A 19,350-nucleotide genomic window follows, 5' to 3' on the forward strand; every position below is an offset into this window, starting at 1 on the left:
CATTTCTTAAGCTAAGCGGATTCAATAGTTGTGAGTGTGTGACAAGTAACAATAGCAAACAGAGCAATACAACAAGGTTTTGATCAATTTAGACAAGTGAATCCATGGGCTAAGGGAATTGATTTCAAGTAACTAAAATCCAATCTAGGTGACAAGCTTTCAATCAAAGTAATCTCTTAAGTCTAAACACAATTCTAGACAAGTCCTATGTCTAGGTAAATGCCCATTTGCTTAGAAATCATTAAACATCAAATGTCTTTGGCTTAATTCAATCAAGCAATCTTTAAGTTCAAGTTCAATAACTATCTAGCAATTTTAACATCAAGTGTCCTTGGCTAATCTCACTAGAGCTTAGTTGAGTTGATTCAAACACTTCATTTAATCATGTCTGATGAGAAGTGTTTAGAAATCAGGTTTAGAGTGATCAAGACTAAACAAGCATTAAGAATACTCAACAAGCAAGTTCATACAAGGATCTAATACAATAACACCATAGATCTTCACTAAGTTACTCTAATCTCCCTAACCCATGAATTCTTAAGGAAACTACTCACTAATCTCCATGAAAACACTTAATCTCATAATAGATTGAAGCATATTCAAGTAGATACAACAGAGAATAAAGATAAACAAGGATTTAAACAAGCAAAACGAAATTAAAACTCAAGAACAGATGATGAACAATTGAAGAACAGCTCAAGAACACTAAGAACAATGATATTTCAAAGAGAGAGAGTTTTTGACAAGTTAAATTATTACAAAGTTGGATAATCATGTTTCTTCCCCACTCTTTTGATAAAAAGAAAGCAGATATTATACAGAAAAGTAGGAAAAATCGTGCAAAGGAAAGGTGGGTGGAAGAAAGTGGGAAGTTGGTTAATCCCATCAACTTTCAAGTGGTCCCCGGCAAGGATTGATACACCTATAGTAAATCGATCATAACTTATCCAATACAGCTTCAAATGACTTGAAACCACTTCTATTGGAAAGCTAACTCAATTTCCAGTGTCTCCACAAATTTTGAGCTTCAGAAGAGATTTTTAAGGCCTTCATCCGTGTTCATCTTTCACGCTCTGGCTTCAGAGCGGGTACGCCACCTCGCTGCCAAACCCCGCTCCAAATGTTTTGCTTCGTTTCTTCATAACACGCGCGAGCTACAGACCCCGCTCCACCAGGTCGCTCTACATATGGAGCGGGTACGCTACCTCGCTGCGTGAGGTCGCTCTGATAGGGAGATCGCTCAATGATCACTTTTAACACTTCTTTTGGACTCCAATTGCACTCAAAATCCCACCAATGGTCCTCTAACTCATCCATGGTGCTCTCCAACACCTGATATGTACAAATGCAATGATATGCAACCTAAATGTGCCTAAATGATGCTCCAAATGACCAAACCATGCAAGAATAAGAAGTTAAAAACATGTAAATTCACAAGATATCAGGCGTGGTCAGAAGCTACGGCTTTGTTTTGTCGAGAGGAATACAGCGGTGGTCTCAGATTTTTAATACGATCAACCAGTTAAAAAATCAAATCAAAAGAAATAAATCTGGAAAAAATAAATATGAGATTGGAAAGAGAGATAGATTTTTGGAGTTTATGGATGATAATTATTTAAAATTGGAGACATGAGAGAGAACACACAAATGATGCGTGGTGGAAATGGCTTTGTTTAGTTAAAACAAAATAAAAATATATCCTCAACTAAATAAAATGGTAGAATAGACAAAACATATAAAGAATGTGTGTCACATGCAAGAAGATGTGTCTTTAGATGTAATTCTAAAGTCAAAATGTGTCTTCATATGTAAATTTTTCATAAATATATATGGTTAGATTTAAATAATTTAGCACCCCTACTCAATGGAGTAATCCTCATCTGTTCTTGTTTTTTCTTGTTTTGTTTGACTTTGAAGACACGCTCATCTTTCATAATTTCATTTTCATCAACACATCTCTCATATAATTATAGTCTAAGCAAACAAATGTTTTCATACAATGTCTTAAAAATACATCAGTTAATGTTAATTTTTATTTTAAAACCACGTCATGTTTTGTAAGCTTATAGTAATAAATTATCATAACATATCCAGAACATCATAACAATTCTAATACAACTTGATTTTTTTTTTATCAAACACAACTTGATTTATGTCTTATCAAAGGGAAAAAATTCCTAATTAGTGCTGTTTTTATTTGTTCACCAGTATATAAAGGATAAGTTATGATGGAAGAAGTAAATGACTAGTAACCGATCATATGAACCGTCTGTTCGTTCCAAAACATTTTAGACTGCTTCACCATCTCAGACCGTTCCCCCACTATCCTCTCCTTCCAATACTCTTTGCATCTGCAAAAATATTATGAACACAAATCATATTTACTGAGATTTTATATAGAATTATTAATATATTGACGTCCATGGATAGAAAATATGAGTACCTATAGTATAGCAACTTTGAATAATCTATACCACCTCAGGAAATAAAAAACAGAAATAATTTCTAAGACTCATTTATTGTGAATTTAAACGTTAAGCTTTTGGAAATTAGAAGTACAAGAAATTCGTTTGAAACTTCATCTTCTAGTAACTATATAAACAAATTTCTACCAAAAATAAAACTATATAAACAACCTGCACACCACATGTAACAATCAAATACTGGTTTGGTGACATCTAAAACTATATGAAAAATTAGTTATCTAGTAGATATATAAAATTAGTTCAAAAGTTAATTGACACATATACTGGTTTGGTGACATCTAAATTAGAGATTTGTCTCACCGTATCTTTAACAGAAGGTGGAGCTCGATCATGTGAACCGCTTCCGCATAAACTCCAACCTGCACACCACATGTAACGATCAACACCTCAGTATAGATAATGGAAACCAAACTTGAGAGAAGAAAATATTTAGTGTTGCAAGAATCTAAACAAACCTCTCTACATATGGGACATTTGGAACATTGTGGTGCTGCTTTAACGCCTTGGAAAATCATTACAGAAGCAGCCGAGCATGCACACGCTTTACAAAATATGTGACCACATTTTAAAGCATAGGGATTGAATACCGTTTCCTGTCAAAAAACAAAAACTTTTAATCTTCACCTCCTTGTGAGAAGATGTTTTAAACATGTAAAATTCCATTTGCTTATGATTTTTTTTTTTTTTTCATTTTGTTACCAGGCAGATTGCGCAAGTTAGATCAAACTCGAGCTCTGTTGTGTTAGGCAGCATGAGCTTCATCACTGGTTGATCTTCGTTGAGATTTTCACATGAGACTCGGCCAAAAGAGTTCTTAAAGTTACCAACTTTGTCAAGCCCAGAGTTAAGATAAAAGGCTCCAAGTTCTATGAGCCAAGGTGAGTGCAAGAGCTCTATACGCTCTGCTCGCATTTTCAATTTGAAATTCTTACCGTTGTCTGAGCCATGCACCTGAAGACATATTAAACCAGTTTAACAATCCTGCCCGTTTATTTCAAATACAATTTTCATTTTTCGCAATAAGCCTAACCTTGTCATATTTCTTTAGGATTTTACGGATGGCAATAGCGTTCATTGTTATATATTGGATCAAGATTTGGCCCTCTTCGACTAAAGCTTGTTTTTCGTCCCTAAAGCATCTGCGTAGACGCATCATGTATCTTTGCATCCCAGTGGCTACATGAATATGTAGAAGATGCCTAACTCTTGACTTAAAGAATCCTGCTATGTCAGAAACTTCCTTCATCAGCTCTTCAAAGAACATCTCATCACACCCTACATTGTAACATATCACCTTTCACATCAACCACCTAATCTTATTAACAAAACACTCGACGCGTAAACAATATGAAATACTTAAAAAAACACACACGTTTTGATTACCCATAACTAATACGTCTTTTTGAGCCTGGAACTGCTTAACTGAAGAAAGCAATGTTCTAAAACAGAACGATTTTCTATGATGATTTAAAAAAAACGGTTTAGGTGGCGGCATCTACACTCCTGAGTAGACGCTAATCTTCTATAAATCTCCTAATTACCACCTAACAATTTTTGAACACTGGAAGAAAAATACAAGACATGCCACTATAAAATGGGAATAGTCCATGGGGTGGTTAACTGTACTCTTTGATCTCCATTTTAGTTAACATGGCATTTCAGCTCAAAACCAACTGCAATCACTTGGTACGGTTGCTTTCAGGTAGGGCTGTCAATTGGTTGAGTACACATGGGTGTGGCCCAGTCTAGACTGTGTTGGGCGGGTAACGGGTAAATCCATGTATTTCATGGTCCAATTGGGCTGAACACCAAATTTGCTCATGGGCAAGTTGGACCAATCCAATTGCATAATGGGTTAACCCATTACATTAAAAAAAAATAAGCTTTTTAATATTGGGAGAAAATTGAAAAATCAATTATACGGTTCATCTGCGATTTTGTGACCTGATTTCTCCGGCCTGAACCAGATTTCTCCATTATATAAATGACAATTCTTCTAAATAGACAATTTTCAAGTTTTGATCACAAAAATAGACCACAAGGAGGAAAATGACCAAAATGTTTCAGTTAATAAGTAAAAGGACCTTAATACCCTAGATATATAAAAAAAATTTAAAAAACATTTAAAATTAATTTTTTTATATAGTTTTAGATTATATGTTTTCACATTCGAACTTTTTTATAATTTTTTTTAATAAAAAAAAATTTCGAAATTTTTTTATTTTTTTTATCAAATTTTCTTTTTGTAATTCGAAAATACTTTTTGAAACTATTTTTAAAATTTTTATTTTCAAATTTTTAATATTTATTTTTATTTTATAAAATTTTAAATCTCAATCCCAAATCCCCACCCTTTAAGTCTAAACTCTAAGGTTTGGATTAGTTAACCATAGGGGTATAAGTGTATATTTACCTCTTTAATGAAACATTTTGGTCATTTTTTAGAATCTATATTTGTGACAGAAACTTTTTTAGTGATATCTTAGGATACTTCTCTTATATAAAACAGAGTTATAATTTTTTTTTACATAAAATAGAGAGTTATAATTTTTTTTTATATAAAAGAGAGAGTTATAATTTTTTTACATAAAACACAGTTACCAAAAATTGAAGTCTATTAAATTTATTTTACATCACATTTGTATTCATAATTTTTCAATGACATTAAAATTGGACTTAGATTGAGTTTAAACAGATTTACTTATAATTGGGTGAGCTTGGGCTGTGCAGCTGGGTGATGGGTGAAGTTGAGTTTGGGTATTGGGTATTGGGTGTGGGCTAAATATGGGTGTATGTGTTTTGGATCTAGAAAAATATATGCCCAACTAAACACATCCATTTAGGTGTTGGGCCGCCCAATTCACAGCCCTACTTTCAGGTCTGCTCCATAGTACACGGCACAACCATTCAGAACCGGACTAATACAAAAAGCCGGTTTTGGATACAGGCAAATAAAACATCAATCTTAATTTAATTTTTTTTTAAAAAATCAGTATATAACACATAAATTTTGAAATTATTTTAAAATTTTTAATTCCTTAAAAAAAAAGGGAGTCGCTTGATTGATCATATTATTTTCATACCCTATTTTTGGAGCATTTATTTTTTGGAACATATTATTTTCATACTTTGCTAGACCTATCTGCTCAAGTAAATGATCAAAAGGAGTAGAGCCATATATAGGCTTGAGACTGCTAACTATTTGATCGTTCCCCATTATCTATGGATTCGACTATTGCTCTAAAGATTAGAAAGGTAAAAGGGTGAAGAAGAGAGGGAACAAGGGAGAGAGAAGTTATACATACAAGGGCAAGACTGGCATTGGCATGTATCAGACAAAGTAGCCGATGAGTTGATGTGTTCATCATCAGATCTTGTGGTGTTACATGTTGTCTTGCATTTCTTTAGCACTTTCTTGAGTTTCTTATATTCAACATGACGACATTTTTCTAAAAACCACTCCTCTTCTCCACGTATATATTCCGTAAACGTCTCTCCAAACTTCATCTTCTCATATAGTACACAAATCTCAATCTCCGGCTGCAATATTTTTATATGTATTCCAGTAAATATGAGATACTTTCCAATCGAGCAAAGATATGATTGACTTTTTTTTTTCTCAAAACGAATTTACAATTGCTTAAATAGAGAAATGTCGCCGAGAGAAGGGAGATTAGCCAATTAATTACCTATTGAAAGTATGATATCTGGAAGGATCAAGATGATAGCTGGCTGACGAAGACAAAATCCCTTCTCTTTGAAGTCACTTCTAAATTTATTGTGTATTGGGCTTTCCTATTTTTAGGGTTTTGTTTCACGTACGTTTTCAATGGTATTTTTAGGGTTTTGTTATACAAACAAATCTAAGCAAAGTTGCTTTGTGTACCTCCTCAATAGCTTCGTTTCAAACGGCATGCCAATAACGTGTTAGAGAGAGCCAAGAAAGCGCGTCCCCATGAATGCTCCAAAGAATTGCATATTCATTTACTATCTAGTCTCTTAATTTTCTTGGTGTTAGCGTTAAAATCGAGTAAAACAAGTATGAGAGTCTCATAAACTATACGGTTCATTTCTCTTTTATTATTCACGTAAAATATTTTTTATCATCAAATCAATCTTAATCTCAATTTTGGAAATGACTTCATACGTTGGTATGCTTGATTCTCATCTGAATTTTAAATATTCGTACCCCAACTATATATTGTCCCGAATAAGTACACTCTAACTTCTAAGAGCATTGATTCTTAATGTCCTTCCTCTTTTAAATCCATATCTGGTGACTAGTAGACACCTTAGAATTCTCAAAGCAAAAGTTAATGTTGTCAAATATTCAATTTGTCGCACTAAAACTGCTACTCTCTCTGTTTCATATTAAGTGTCACTAGCTCAATTTATACAACCTTTCAGCTAAAAATTAATTGCAAAATGCATTAATTTTATAAATAAATTGATTTATTTAAAATACTATTGGTTAGATATGTGATATTAATGAAAACATAAATGTATTTAATGAGTTCTTTGATATGTGTGAAAAGTGTTTAAGTGACGCTTTTTGTGAAACGGGGAGAGTATTATGACTCAGACGAAGTCCAAAAACACTTTTTAACTGTGAAAGTCCCAAGTACTGATATATTAGACATTAGTAAAATTAAACAAGAGTATCAGAGTATAAACGAAGTTTCAAGGAAAGAAATACATTCCATGCCTTTGCAGTTATACCGTAACATGTCTTAATCTGAATATGACATGTTGGAAAGAATCATGAAGCCTCCTTTTTTATGTTAAACGAACCTCCCCTTTAAACAGTAGCTTTTGTCATTTCGGATTCGGAAAGTCTCACCAAACATTTTTAAATACAATTCTGCCATTCCGCAGGTTATATACCAATCAAAGCCAACGTGACGAACGAGTTTTCCCTAGGCATATATTGAATCACCGTACAATTCGGATTCTAAGGTTAAAGTTATATACCGCGCTATGAATATCATAGGGCGAAGACACGCCAAACGCGATAATAAACTAATCAAGGGTTTGGGTCGGCGTCACCAATCCCCTTGCTAAAGGCATTTCCAATAAGAATTTTGGCTCTCGACATAATATTATATTAATATTTAGTTTTATATATAAATACAAATTTAGGTAAATATTTTATCACTGGATTTAATTTAGACTTTCAAGAACCGGCTTGATATTTTTGGCATTGTTCAGAACAAAATATATCGTCTTGAGTCAACACTTTACCAACTAATTATAATTATTTATTTGAGGTTTTGTCATTATTGGTGATTCACTATGACTCCAAAAAATACTTTTTAAATTTTTTAAAAAATTAAATTAGGATCATCATTGAAAAACAATTATTTCCGGCGTCAACAGTAAACATATACAAACATTATTAAGGGTTTGTAATTACCCTCACACCACATGGCATCCCCCTTCCCTCTTAATTTATTGGGCTAAAAAGTTTGACCATATCCCAGCAACTGTTGACACTAAAATTATGAAAGTTTTTGAAGAAAGTAAATTAATGACTAAATAAAAAGTAAATTAATGACGAAAATAAAATTTTCATCAATGTAGATATGTTGGGTACAACTAAACTAAATTTTGGATGGATTTTCTGTTTCCTGTAACATATTCATTCTTCCACTAGTTCTGTATATATCTTTATTTCATCAATTTCTTCTTATCTCATTATTTTTTTTTCAAAAATATGCACGATTTTACTTTAACTTAATTGGTTGTGTAAAAACGTAAAACATGTATAACTAAATTTTAAAGCTTACATAGAACAGTGATTTTGTGATGATTTTAAAGGTTACATAACAACTGATTGATAATGGTACAATTAGATACATTGAAGTAAGTATAATTTAGACAATTAAGAATAGAAAATTTGTGAAATTAACTGAAAATAATTGAGTCAGAATTTACATGTTTTCAGTTAAAAGATAATCTCGAAGTTGACAAACATAATATTTTTCTTAAATAGCTAATCAAAGTTTAACCACACTGCTAATTTAATTAATTTTTTCTGTCACCCATTTAATTAATTTTATTATAAATATTTTATTTGCACCAATTTACTACTTATATTTGCAACTTATATCTGCCTAAACGCATGGCAGGAACAGGCCTGGCCAGGAAATAGATATATTGTGATTGTATTAAATGAGGAACATCCCAAAAATTAAGCTATTTGTACTTTCAAAGCATTTAAAACTCTGGATATAGAAAAACAATTCGTGGTCAGCCTATGAGTATGAAAAAAAAATTATTATAGTCGACCAGCTGTTTTCAGATAATAGAATAATCACAACAAAACCGTAGCATCCTGTCCTAGTAATACCTAAACGAGTAAAATAAAAGTGTGTGAAAAGAGGAAAAATAATGAACAACGAAAAACGATGTCGTTTCAGGGATTATATACCGAAATAGCAAATGAAATATCTCATATAGAGTTGCTTATAAATGGCCGTTTATAACTTGCACTCTATCCTTCTTCATCTGCAGCTTCAACTCTCATTCCCACTTCCTCGCCGTCTCTACATGCATTTTCCCAAGAAATAGAGGAAGATCATTGTATATTCATGTAAGTCTCACTTTTCATTTATGTTTTGGATGTTAATGCATGATTGAATTCCTATTTTTTTTGGGTTAGGACGATATTATTTTATGTTCATGTGGGTTTTCTTCTCTTTCTCTTCATTCTCTGTTTGGTCTTTGTCATTAGTGATTTACGGATCAGTTTGAGCTTCATTTAACTGTGTTTCTCTTAGTATTGGTTTAAATCAAATTGTGTGTGTTTCTAACTTTCTTGGATCAATAATTAGGATTTGGGATTAGTTATCTTGAAATGTATCTGCTAGATCTTATTTTTTAGAATTCATATTTTGTTTGTTTGTTTAGTGCATGAATTATGACTATTCACATTTTGTTTGTTTGTTTGTTTGTTTGTTTAGTGCATGAATCATGACTATTCACGAAAAAGACTAGTAAAATTTTTACTTCGACAGATATTATTTCTTCATGTGTGCGTAATATGGTTTAACTAATATCTTAAAAACACTTGAATTGCTTTACATAAAAGTGAAAACTCTTTTTTTTTGTTTGTTTGTTAAAACTACAGAGTTGAATAAGAATGCCAGGGGATCAGTTACAAGTGTTGAATGCACTTGATGTAGCCAAGACGCAATGGTACCATTTCACGGCGATTGTAATTGCCGGAATGGGATTCTTCACCGACGCTTACGATCTCTTCTGCATCTCTCTCGTTACAAAGCTCCTCGGTCGCATTTACTACCACGTTCCAGGCTCCTTGGAGCCTGGGACTCTCCCTCCCAATGTCGCCGCCGCTGTCAACGGCGTTGCCTTCTGTGGAACCCTCACCGGTCAGCTCTTTTTCGGGTGGCTTGGTGATAAGCTCGGGAGGAAGAAAGTTTATGGTATGACGTTGATGGTCATGGTCATTTGTTCCGTAGCCTCCGGTCTCTCTTTCGGACACAAGCCGAAATCCGTGTTGGCCACGCTATGTTTTTTTAGGTTTTGGCTTGGAGTTGGGATTGGTGGTGACTATCCTTTGTCCGCAACGATCATGTCTGAATATGCTAACAAGAAGACTCGTGGTGCGTTTATCGCTGCGGTTTTCGCTATGCAAGGGTTTGGGATTATGGCTGGTGGCATTTTCGCTATTATTATTTCAGCTGTTTTTGAAGCTAAGTTCCCTGCTCCGACCTATGCGGAAGATGCCTTGGGATCCACGGTACCACAAGCAGATTTTGTATGGCGTATAATCTTGATGTTTGGTGCTCTCCCTGCGGCAATGACGTATTACTCTAGGTCAAAGATGCCTGAGACAGCAAGATATACAGCTTTGGTTGCTAAAGACGCAAAGCAAGCTGCTTCAGATATGGCTAGGGTTCTGCAAGTGGAGATAGAGTCGGAGCAGCAGATAGTGGAAGAGATCTCAAATGGTAAGTCCAAAGACTTTTCCTTGTTCTCCAAGGAATTTATGAAACGCCATGGACTTCATTTGTTGGGGACTACATCTACATGGTTCCTTCTCGACATCGCTTTTTACAGCCAAAACCTTTTCCAGAAAGATATTTTCAGTGCCATTGGGTGGATACCTCCGGCTCAAACCATGAACGCGATTCAAGAAGTTTTCAAGATCGCAAGAGCGCAAACTCTCATTGCCTTGTGCAGCACGGTACCTGGTTACTGGTTCACAGTCGCTTTCATCGACGTTATTGGAAGATTCGCTATTCAACTCATGGGATTCTTCTTCATGACGGTCTTTATGTTTGCTCTAGCTATTCCTTACGACCACTGGACTCACAAGGAAAACCGAATCGGATTTGTTGTCATGTATTCATTAACATTCTTTTTTGCCAACTTTGGGCCTAATGTTACAACTTTTGTTGTGCCGGCCGAGATCTTCCCGGCCCGGTTCAGATCAACATGCCATGGTATTTCTGCAGCATCAGGAAAATTGGGTGCAATCGTTGGTGCTTTTGGGTTCTTGTACTTGGCTCAAAGTCCAGACAAGAACAAGACAAGTGCAGGATACCCTCCAGGGATTGGTGTCAGGAACTCACTTATCATGTTGGGTGTGGTAAACTTTTTGGGTATTCTATTCACTTTCTTGGTGCCTGAAGCTAAAGGGAAGTCTCTTGAAGAAATATCTGGTGAAAACGGAGAGAGTGAGAACACCAACAACGGGAATAGAACGGTCCCAATTGTTTAGGTGATGATACACCTTTTGTTATTCTTATTTTTTTCTCCTCTCAAGTTTTTTTTTGTGCGCGCGTGTGATCTATTGATGTTTAAATAAAATGTTACAGAAAACCAAAACTTTCACGAATCGGTTTAAGCTCGATTTCTAAATTGGACAAGAGCTGATCTTATCCTTTACTGTTTATTTGTGATTAACTTATACTAGATTTTGATGCATGATTGTTTCTTTTTCTTATTTTTAAAATATAAATTATGTCATTATTTGTGAATCATCTTTATTATTTTATATTTACATGTAAAAATTATGATAGGTTTAGTATAAATTGATAATAGTAGATTTTATTTGTATTATGTTATCAGTATCTTGACATAAACGTAAGAGTCCATAACACTTTGTTAACATTATTTCATTTGGCGAAAAATAATTAACGAGATTAGATTGATATTATAGACGAAATGAGCTTATTCGGATTGGCTTAACACTACTAAAAGATGAGCTTAATTATTTTGGGTTTAAATTATCGTAAAACTTGATAGGTTATAAAAACTCTTATTTCTGATTGGTTGAATTAATATGGTCGAAAATTATTTTAAAAAGAAAGGAAAGATAGTGATATTTTTTGTAATTAACTTAAAAATCTAAGCGTGTAATTTTAATAGAAATTCTGATTTAATAGCATAAATCGAAATATTTTTCCTCCCGTCAGAGCATCATTATTCCAGGCTCTTAATGGGTCTCTTATGTTAATTTTCATTTAAAACAAAATCAAAAACACAAATTAATACAAGGGACGTTTCTTATTTACGGGAAGCAAGGGACGGTTCTTAATGGACACTTGTCGTCGTTTGGTTCTGTTATTTCTCTCTCTCGAAACCTTTCTCTCTCGATCAAAGTCGCAAACTTTGCTTCGAATTCAATCCATCTCTCACCTTCCCTTGCAATCAAATCTCCAAATAAATTAATCTCTCTGCGCGATTCTCGCTCTTCTTCTCCGACAGAGAAAGGTCTCGAGCTTCTTCTTAGGTTGAGCCTAGGTCGAAAAGGGTATCGAGATTGTAGAGGTTTCTCACGCTGATGATTATTCTTCTTGTTCGTCGTCATCACCTTCTGATTTTGTGGCTTTTGTGTGATCTAAAATATCTATCGTGGCTTCATCTCTCCTATTTTTAAGCAAGTAAGTAACCTTCTATCTTCTCTTTCTTACTCCATCTATTGTCGTCTGATCTGTTGATTCTGTAGTTCTGTAGTTCTGTTCTGCTTTGATGTTTAATTCCTCTTTGCGAGCAAGTAATATTTTATTGAAAACTTGAGAGTTTGGGTTTGTAAAGTTCTTGCGATTGTCATTGTTACTTTAATTTTCTAATTACTCTGTCAAAGGTCAGAACTTTGCTTCAACCCTTTAAGCCACCAACGAATATTTCATTGTTTTCTACACGAAAAGAAAAAGCAGATAGTGGGTGGAGACATGATGGAGCAGTTTGTTCTCTATCACTTGCAAACACTTTTCGGCAGCAAAATCTTTGACTATATGATCATTGTCTTTACCGGTGGAGATGATTTGGAAGACAATGATGAGACTTTGGAGGACTACTTGGATGCTTGTTGGTGATGTTCCGTGGAGGTATGAATGTTTATATATAGTTCTCATGCTTTCAATGTTTAGTTCAACTTTACCTCCAAATTTGAATCCTGAAATGAGTTTTACTTGTGACCAGGATGTTTATTGGTTCTGTGAAAAGGCATTGGAGTCACTTGCACTCTTGTGTAGAAGTTAAAGAGTGGAGCATTGGAGTCACTTGTCTCTCTTGTACTCCCTTGTATTCTCATATTATCATGTCACGGACTGGAGCTGATCTTGCGCTTCCGCCTAGAATCGTATGTTGCTTTGTTCTCCCTCTTCTGATGTAAATATAGTTGCTTCTTTGCTTGACCTTAACATATAAGTTTTTACTTCTTAATAAAAAAAATTAATTTTTTTTAAAAACCCTTAATTAAGAGATTTGCATTGAAGCACATAAATTTTTGGGTCTCTTAATTCAATCTCTTAATTCACTTTTGCATTTTAAAAGTATTAAAAAAAAAATAAGAGACCCATTTAGGATACGTGGGATAATGATGCTCAGTTCCGTTTGTAAACTAGTCTAGTGGGCTTTATAACTAATATGAAGTTGAGGTCCAAAAGAAACTTTAAAAAAAAATGCTCTAGTAATAGTCAACCTTCATAATGAGAATGACCATATATAGAAAACTAGGTAGAAATCAAATAATTTTAATATAACAATAAATAACAGTATAAATTAAAAGTACACATATATATAAAAAAAAATATTGTCATTAAAATAGAAAACATGAGAAAAATAAAAAATAAAGAGAGAAATTTGTTTCTCTTTCGAGAGATTTCTAAAATATGATTTTTTTTTCAGTTAAGAAATGTATCTGAAACTTGTTTGCTTCGTGTTCAGTGTCCTCCTCTAAACCAGCTTTTATTTGGTAAACACTCGCAAGGAAATGAACACATTTCATTCCTTATCTCCACTGATAAAAAGGACCAGATGCATTTGCTTCGGTAATATCTTCAACTCTTCAGACCTCTGTTTCTCCTGGGTGTGTGTTCTACTTTGCTTCTCGTCTTTTAAAAAATGCAATCTTTCGATGGCCAAACAGTTCAATTATTGTTTTTTTTTGTTTTTTCGGGTTAGATTTTGTATCCTAAGATTCGATACTTGTTTTGAGAAGCTTAGGTTCAATCTTAGCTAGGGCTGCAAATGATTCGCATGCGTTGGATTGCATCCTTATGATTGAAAAGGAGCTTCCTTTAGTGAACCCATTTTGAAAGGAGTTTCATTTTGAGAAACCCAGAACGTTTTAATGTAAAGATTGGCTTTTAAAATATCTGAATCTGTTTGAAAGTTAGTTTCCTGTAGGAAGGAGTAAGGTTCCAAGACCAACCAAGAGGAGAACTTTATTAATAATACTTGTTCTGTGGTTTGTTGTGATGTTTATAATAAGGCACTAATGATGATGAAACTATCTTATCTACTGCAGATTATTGTTCAATACACTATACTATTGGGAGGTGGCTGTAAGGTCTTATGGGCATTGAAGGTGGGAACACAAGTTCGAAATCTGGAAATGTGGACAAGTTCTTGTCACCTCCGCCAGGTTTTGAAGGTTGTTCCAAATCTGTAAATGTGGACAAGTTGTTGTCACCTCCACCAGGCTTTGAAGGTGTGAACAGAAGTTCGAAATCTGGAAATGTAGACAAGTTGTTGTCACCTCCGCCAGGTTTTGAGTCTCAAGCAAGGTTTGTGCTTAGGAAGGTACAAGAGAAGACAAATGGATTCCGTCCAGGAGATGCAGATAGTTTCCAGAAGCTTCTTAACAGACGACCGTGGATTGTGCAGGAGCACACAACTCCGAGCTCAGGGGTCTTAAAGACAACGAAACCTGAGGTCCCATTACTATGTCTAACCTCTTTCCTGTCTTTTAACTTATTATGCCTCTTTGTGGTGAAGGGTATGTGGATCTGTTTTATTATCATTTCTCGGTTCTTTTGTCTGCCAAATACATTCTTTGAAGTGTAGCTCTTCTGGAATGTTTGCTAAGTCAAAGGTTAGTTAAGGCGGAAGTTTTCTTGTTGTGGATTCGATATTACTAGCCTCTTATGGTGTTAGTTACTTTAATGGTAGCCTAATTGATTTAGCATGAGCACTTGGGAGCTTGATGTGTCAATTCAAGTAGCTTTACTATGCTTTTAGATGTATGAGAATGTAGGTATCAAGAATGTATGTTGAGTCTTTACTAAAGTAAATTACAAATTCATTTCACAGGTACAGCCAAGACGGCTACGGAGAGTCTCCAAGAAGATTGTCCTTGAGGAAGCTTCAGTGTTTAACCCAACCGAGAAGGTCAGTTTTGCTTTGCTTTGCTTTGATGGAAAGAAAAATTAGGGTATTAAATTGCTTTAGTCTTCTTTGGTAATATGTTACTTTTTCTCTAACCTAGAGTTACTGAATTTTCAGGAATTCAATGACACTCTCTCGTACATTGCAAGCTTGCGTGACATATCTGAGCCTCATGGTATCTGTTGTGTGGTTCCTCCTCCTTCATGGGATCCTCCATGTCTTCTTGGGGAGAGACAAATATGGGAGGGATCCAGATTTTTCACTCAAGTTCAGATCTTTGATGGAGTTCACACCGATGACCCAAAGATCAAAAAGGAGACTGATGCTGATAGTGATGATGATGATACGTTTCACAAGGTTAAGTTCTGTAGAACAGAACTTGGTAATGAGTATACTTTGGAGATCTTCAAGAACTTTGCAGATTCATACTTGGAGAGTCATTTTCGCTTAAAGGAGAAGGTGAAAGACGCATGGCCAACGGTGGCAGACGTTGAGAAAGAGTTTACAAAACTTCTTGAGAATCCATTTGTTGAACTAGGGGTAATGTTAAAAAATCAAGTTTATTGCTTTTATATATATATGAAACTGGCTTTGGTACTAACTCGTGGTGTAAAATTAGGTGCTTTATGGGGATAGTATAGATACCAAAACGTTTGGCAGTGGATTTCCTTTATCTGGATCATCTGAATCTTGCAAGTACAAAACATCAGGTTGGAATCTGAACAATACAGCCAAGCTTCCTGGCTCTCTTCTAACGTTTGACGACTGTGAATCAGTTTGTGTTCCTCGCTTAAGTGTGGGAATGTGCTTGTCTTCCCAGTTGTGGGTAAGTTTTAATGTTCATGTCAAGCTGTGTTGTCATTTTCTGTCAGAAATAGCATCTATTCTGCAAGCTATCACTATACTTTTTTTCTCAGTGTTCTAAAAGTCGGTCTAGGCGGCAAATTGGTTCTAAACGAAACGAGTTTTCAAAAACGATTAAGAAAAAGAAAGGAAAATCGGTCTAGATGTTCAAAAAATGGGTCTACCGCCTACCAGTTTCTTGAACATTGGTTGTTCTTTGCAGCGTTTTTAAGTTTGCAGTCTAATTTGACTCTATTGTCTCATGGAATATTTGATGCTGAACAGAAATCTGAGAAGGAGAGACTCTACTCGCTCTGCTATCTGCATACAGGCGCTCCTAGAGTGTGGTATTCTGTTGCAGGGTGTCATCGTTATAAGTTCATGGAGAGCTTTGTCCCTAAGGTGTCAGGAGAAGAGTCAAAGAAGAGTTATGATTCTGTAAGTACTTAAAAGTCACTACGCATCTATGCAAGTCACTCTTTTTCAAAACTCAGAAAGAAAACACAAGGGAAGCTAATTCATTTGGCAGGTGATGGCAATGTCTCCATATGCGTTGCACATGGAGGGTATACCAGTGACCAGGTGTGTCCAGAACCGTGGACAATATGTTATATTGTTTCCAGGGACGTATTACTCTGCCGTTGACTGTGGTTTTAACTGTCTGGAGATAGCAAATTTCGCTACCCTTGATTGGTTACCACATAAGGAAGTAGATGCTCTGCAGAATCAAGAGAAGAAAAGAAAATCGTTATTATCGTATGATAAGCTATTGTTTGGAGCTGCTAATGAAGCTGTGAAATGCCTTAAGGAATACTCTTTGACCAAGAAGGAAACAGCAGACAATATGAGATGGTTTAATGCTTGTGGTAAGGAGGGGATGTTCTCCAACACTGTTAAGGTATGCTCACCCTTCGTCTTTGCTTGTCTTAGGAACTTGCTCACTACCTTCTTCTCTTTTATGTAGTCACGGGTCAAGAAGGAGAAAAGCAGAGTTCAGTACCTTAGTGGTCCACTAAAACCACAAAGGATGAAGGAGAGTTTTGATGATGTGAGCAAGAGGGCATGCTGTGTATGCTTTGTGGATTTGCATCTTTCCGCTGTCCAGTGTTCATGTTCTGCTGACCGTTACTCGTGTCTGAGTCACATGAGGAATCTCTGTGCCTGTCCGTATGACAAGAAGAGTTTTCTCTATAGGTACACCATCGATGAGCTGAACATTCTTGCAGAGGCGTTGGAACAACGTAAGCTCAGCTGTATGTTCAAATGGGGAAACATAGATGGCAACTATTGTGCTTCTCCTGCCATCAGAAGTTCACAACCTGGTGGGGACAAAGGCAAGACAACAGATGAGGTTATGCAAGATGTTGAAACTGGGGGTAAGGAGCAGATGAAGGCAAGAGGGAAAGTGAGATCGATCATAGAGATAATGAATGTCAAAGAGGAAAATGATAATGAGTCAGGGCCTGTGGACCCTAAACCCTTGTTCTAATAAATCAATCAGGCCATGGGATTCTTCTGCTGTCAACATGGCAAAGAAGCAGAAGGAGGGATGGATATAAAAGGAATGTTTTGCGTTTAAGTAGTTTAGTCAAAGGAGTAGATTGGTTTGCAAATTTGCACCATTATGTTAACCCTAGGTTGACAAAAAAAAAAGTAAACCCTAGAAGTACAACTCTAAAGTCAAATTTATGTTGCATTTGTTTGAAAACAGTTCTGTTTTGCTTAAAAATATTTTTATATATTTTTCTTATAAAAGAGTTGATTGGTAGTTGCTGTAGGTGCTGTCAACGGTCCTATTTATTTCTAAAGCACCAAATTCAGAGCAATCAAGCTTTAATTTTTTTTTTGAAACCACAGCTCTTGATATAACCTACAGCTGTACAAGTGCTCTGCAGAGCCAAATATCCAAAGCAATTTTTTAGTCATTTCCATAAAATTCTACAGCAATAAAATCTAAAGCCACAGCAAAAAATCTACAGATTTTTTTCTACAACAAAATTTTTAAAGCTACGACCCTTACCAATCAGACCCAAAATCTATTAGGGCAAATCTCCAAAGTAGCACATTTCTAAGTTTATATCACAAAAATAGCACTCAAAACCTAAAATGACCAAAATAGCACATTTCTAAGTTTATCTTTTGAAAATTTTAATTTTTTTATTTTTCAAAATTTGAAATCTTATCCCCAAAACCTCATTTCTCAACTCTAAACCCTAAACCCTAAACTCTAAACCATAAACCCTAAACTCTAAACCATAAACCCTAAACCATAAACCCTAAACCCTAAACTCTAAACCCTAAACCCTAAACCCTAAACCCTAAACCCTAAACTCTAAACCGTAAACCCTAAACCCTAAATCCTAAACCCCACCCTTTAACTCTAAACCATAAGTTTGTGACTTTTGATAAAACATTAAGTGCTATTTTTGTGACTTTTGACCTTAAGTGCTAGTCTTAAGTGTTAGTTTGGGAACATAAACTTGATTTAGTGCTATTTTTGTCTTTTTCTCAATCTATTAATCTACGAGAATTATTATGACACCAACATTAGTAATATTTTAACTGAATCTCCCATTTTCTTCTACCTGAGATTGGATAGAGGTATCTGTTATGATTAGCTCTGAATCCATTTGTATAGGTTAAACTGTGGTGTGATTGCCCGTTGGCATGTGCCGGTTAAGAGACTGTAGTGTTTGTCAATTTCCTGAGAGCGAGTTCACTGAACCATTTAAAGAAGCCGTTAAGGCTAGACAATCCTGTTTGCCAAGAAGAGAAACCACAAGCTGCTGTTGACCATACCGTACACACTAGAACTTTCACGGGACAGTCACAGATAATCCCTTGACTAGTAAAAGCATTCATTTGTTTTCATAAATCTTGCAACTAAACTTCATAATCCGCAAAATAAAATGGATAAAAGAGATGTCTATAATATTATTTGAGAAATCATTTATCTATTTGTTGTCAATTACAATGATATCCTTAATGAATAACATATTTTACTAATTGCTATTATTAACATTGTCTATTTTTTATTGATAACCTTTTAAAAATTATATCAATATCAAAAAGGAATTTAGTATCAAAAAGGTAATACTTTAGAAATAAAAATATATAGCATTATGTTATATTTAAAACATGTGATTCAACAATATGTATTCCATTTTATATAAATCTCAATTTCACAAAATTTTATACTTCTTAATCACATTAGTTAAACTATTTTTTTAATATTAAAATATATAATCCTTTCTTATTAAAAAAATTAGTTACGAAGCAAGTACTTACTTTAAGATATTAAACAACTTTATTTTTTCTTATTTTCAAAATTCCTAATTAATTATACTTTTGGATAATTACAATATCTTATTTTAAACAT

The 19,350-nt window shown here is 34.7% G+C and overlaps 3 protein-coding genes across 3 annotated transcripts; 2 read left to right on the forward strand and 1 right to left on the reverse strand.

The window, feature by feature from the left end:
• Positions 1–676: 676 nt before the first annotated feature.
• On the reverse strand, positions 677–6,334 carry LOC106410041 (probable E3 ubiquitin-protein ligase BAH1-like). Its single transcript, XM_013850549.3, has 7 exons — positions 6,176–6,334; positions 5,792–6,026; positions 3,517–3,761; positions 3,186–3,437; positions 2,942–3,079; positions 2,787–2,845; positions 677–2,351 (listed from the first exon to the last, which is right to left on the reverse strand). Exons 2-7 carry the CDS (start codon positions 5,991–5,993, stop codon positions 2,246–2,248), a joined length of 1,002 nt encoding a protein of 333 aa, XP_013706003.1. The 5' UTR covers positions 5,994–6,026; positions 6,176–6,334; the 3' UTR covers positions 677–2,245.
• A 1,214-nt stretch (positions 6,335–7,548) lies between these two features.
• Positions 7,549–12,397, forward strand: LOC106409892 (inorganic phosphate transporter 1-4-like). The gene has a single exon (XM_048752587.1). The coding sequence runs from the start codon at positions 9,628–9,630 to the stop codon at positions 11,230–11,232; it is 1,605 nt and encodes a 534-aa protein (XP_048608544.1). The 5' UTR covers positions 7,549–9,627; the 3' UTR covers positions 11,233–12,397.
• Positions 12,080–17,742, forward strand: LOC106411265 (probable inactive lysine-specific demethylase JMJ19). Its single transcript, XM_048752586.1, is given in 12 exon segments — positions 12,080–12,397; positions 12,601–12,844; positions 12,939–13,098; positions 13,686–13,789; positions 14,269–14,675; positions 15,054–15,131; positions 15,246–15,668; positions 15,748–15,954; positions 16,257–16,409; positions 16,501–16,869; positions 16,936–17,439; positions 17,441–17,742. Coding segments are annotated over 8 exon segments (2,184 nt in total). The 5' UTR covers positions 12,080–12,397; positions 12,601–12,844; positions 12,939–13,098; positions 13,686–13,789; positions 14,269–14,315; the 3' UTR covers positions 17,531–17,742.
• The last annotated feature ends 1,608 nt before the right edge of the window (positions 17,743–19,350 follow it).

The sequence above is a fragment of the Brassica napus genome, chromosome C3 (assembly GCF_020379485.1).
Source record: "Brassica napus cultivar Da-Ae chromosome C3, Da-Ae, whole genome shotgun sequence".
NCBI classification, from domain to species: domain Eukaryota; kingdom Viridiplantae; phylum Streptophyta; class Magnoliopsida; order Brassicales; family Brassicaceae; genus Brassica; species Brassica napus.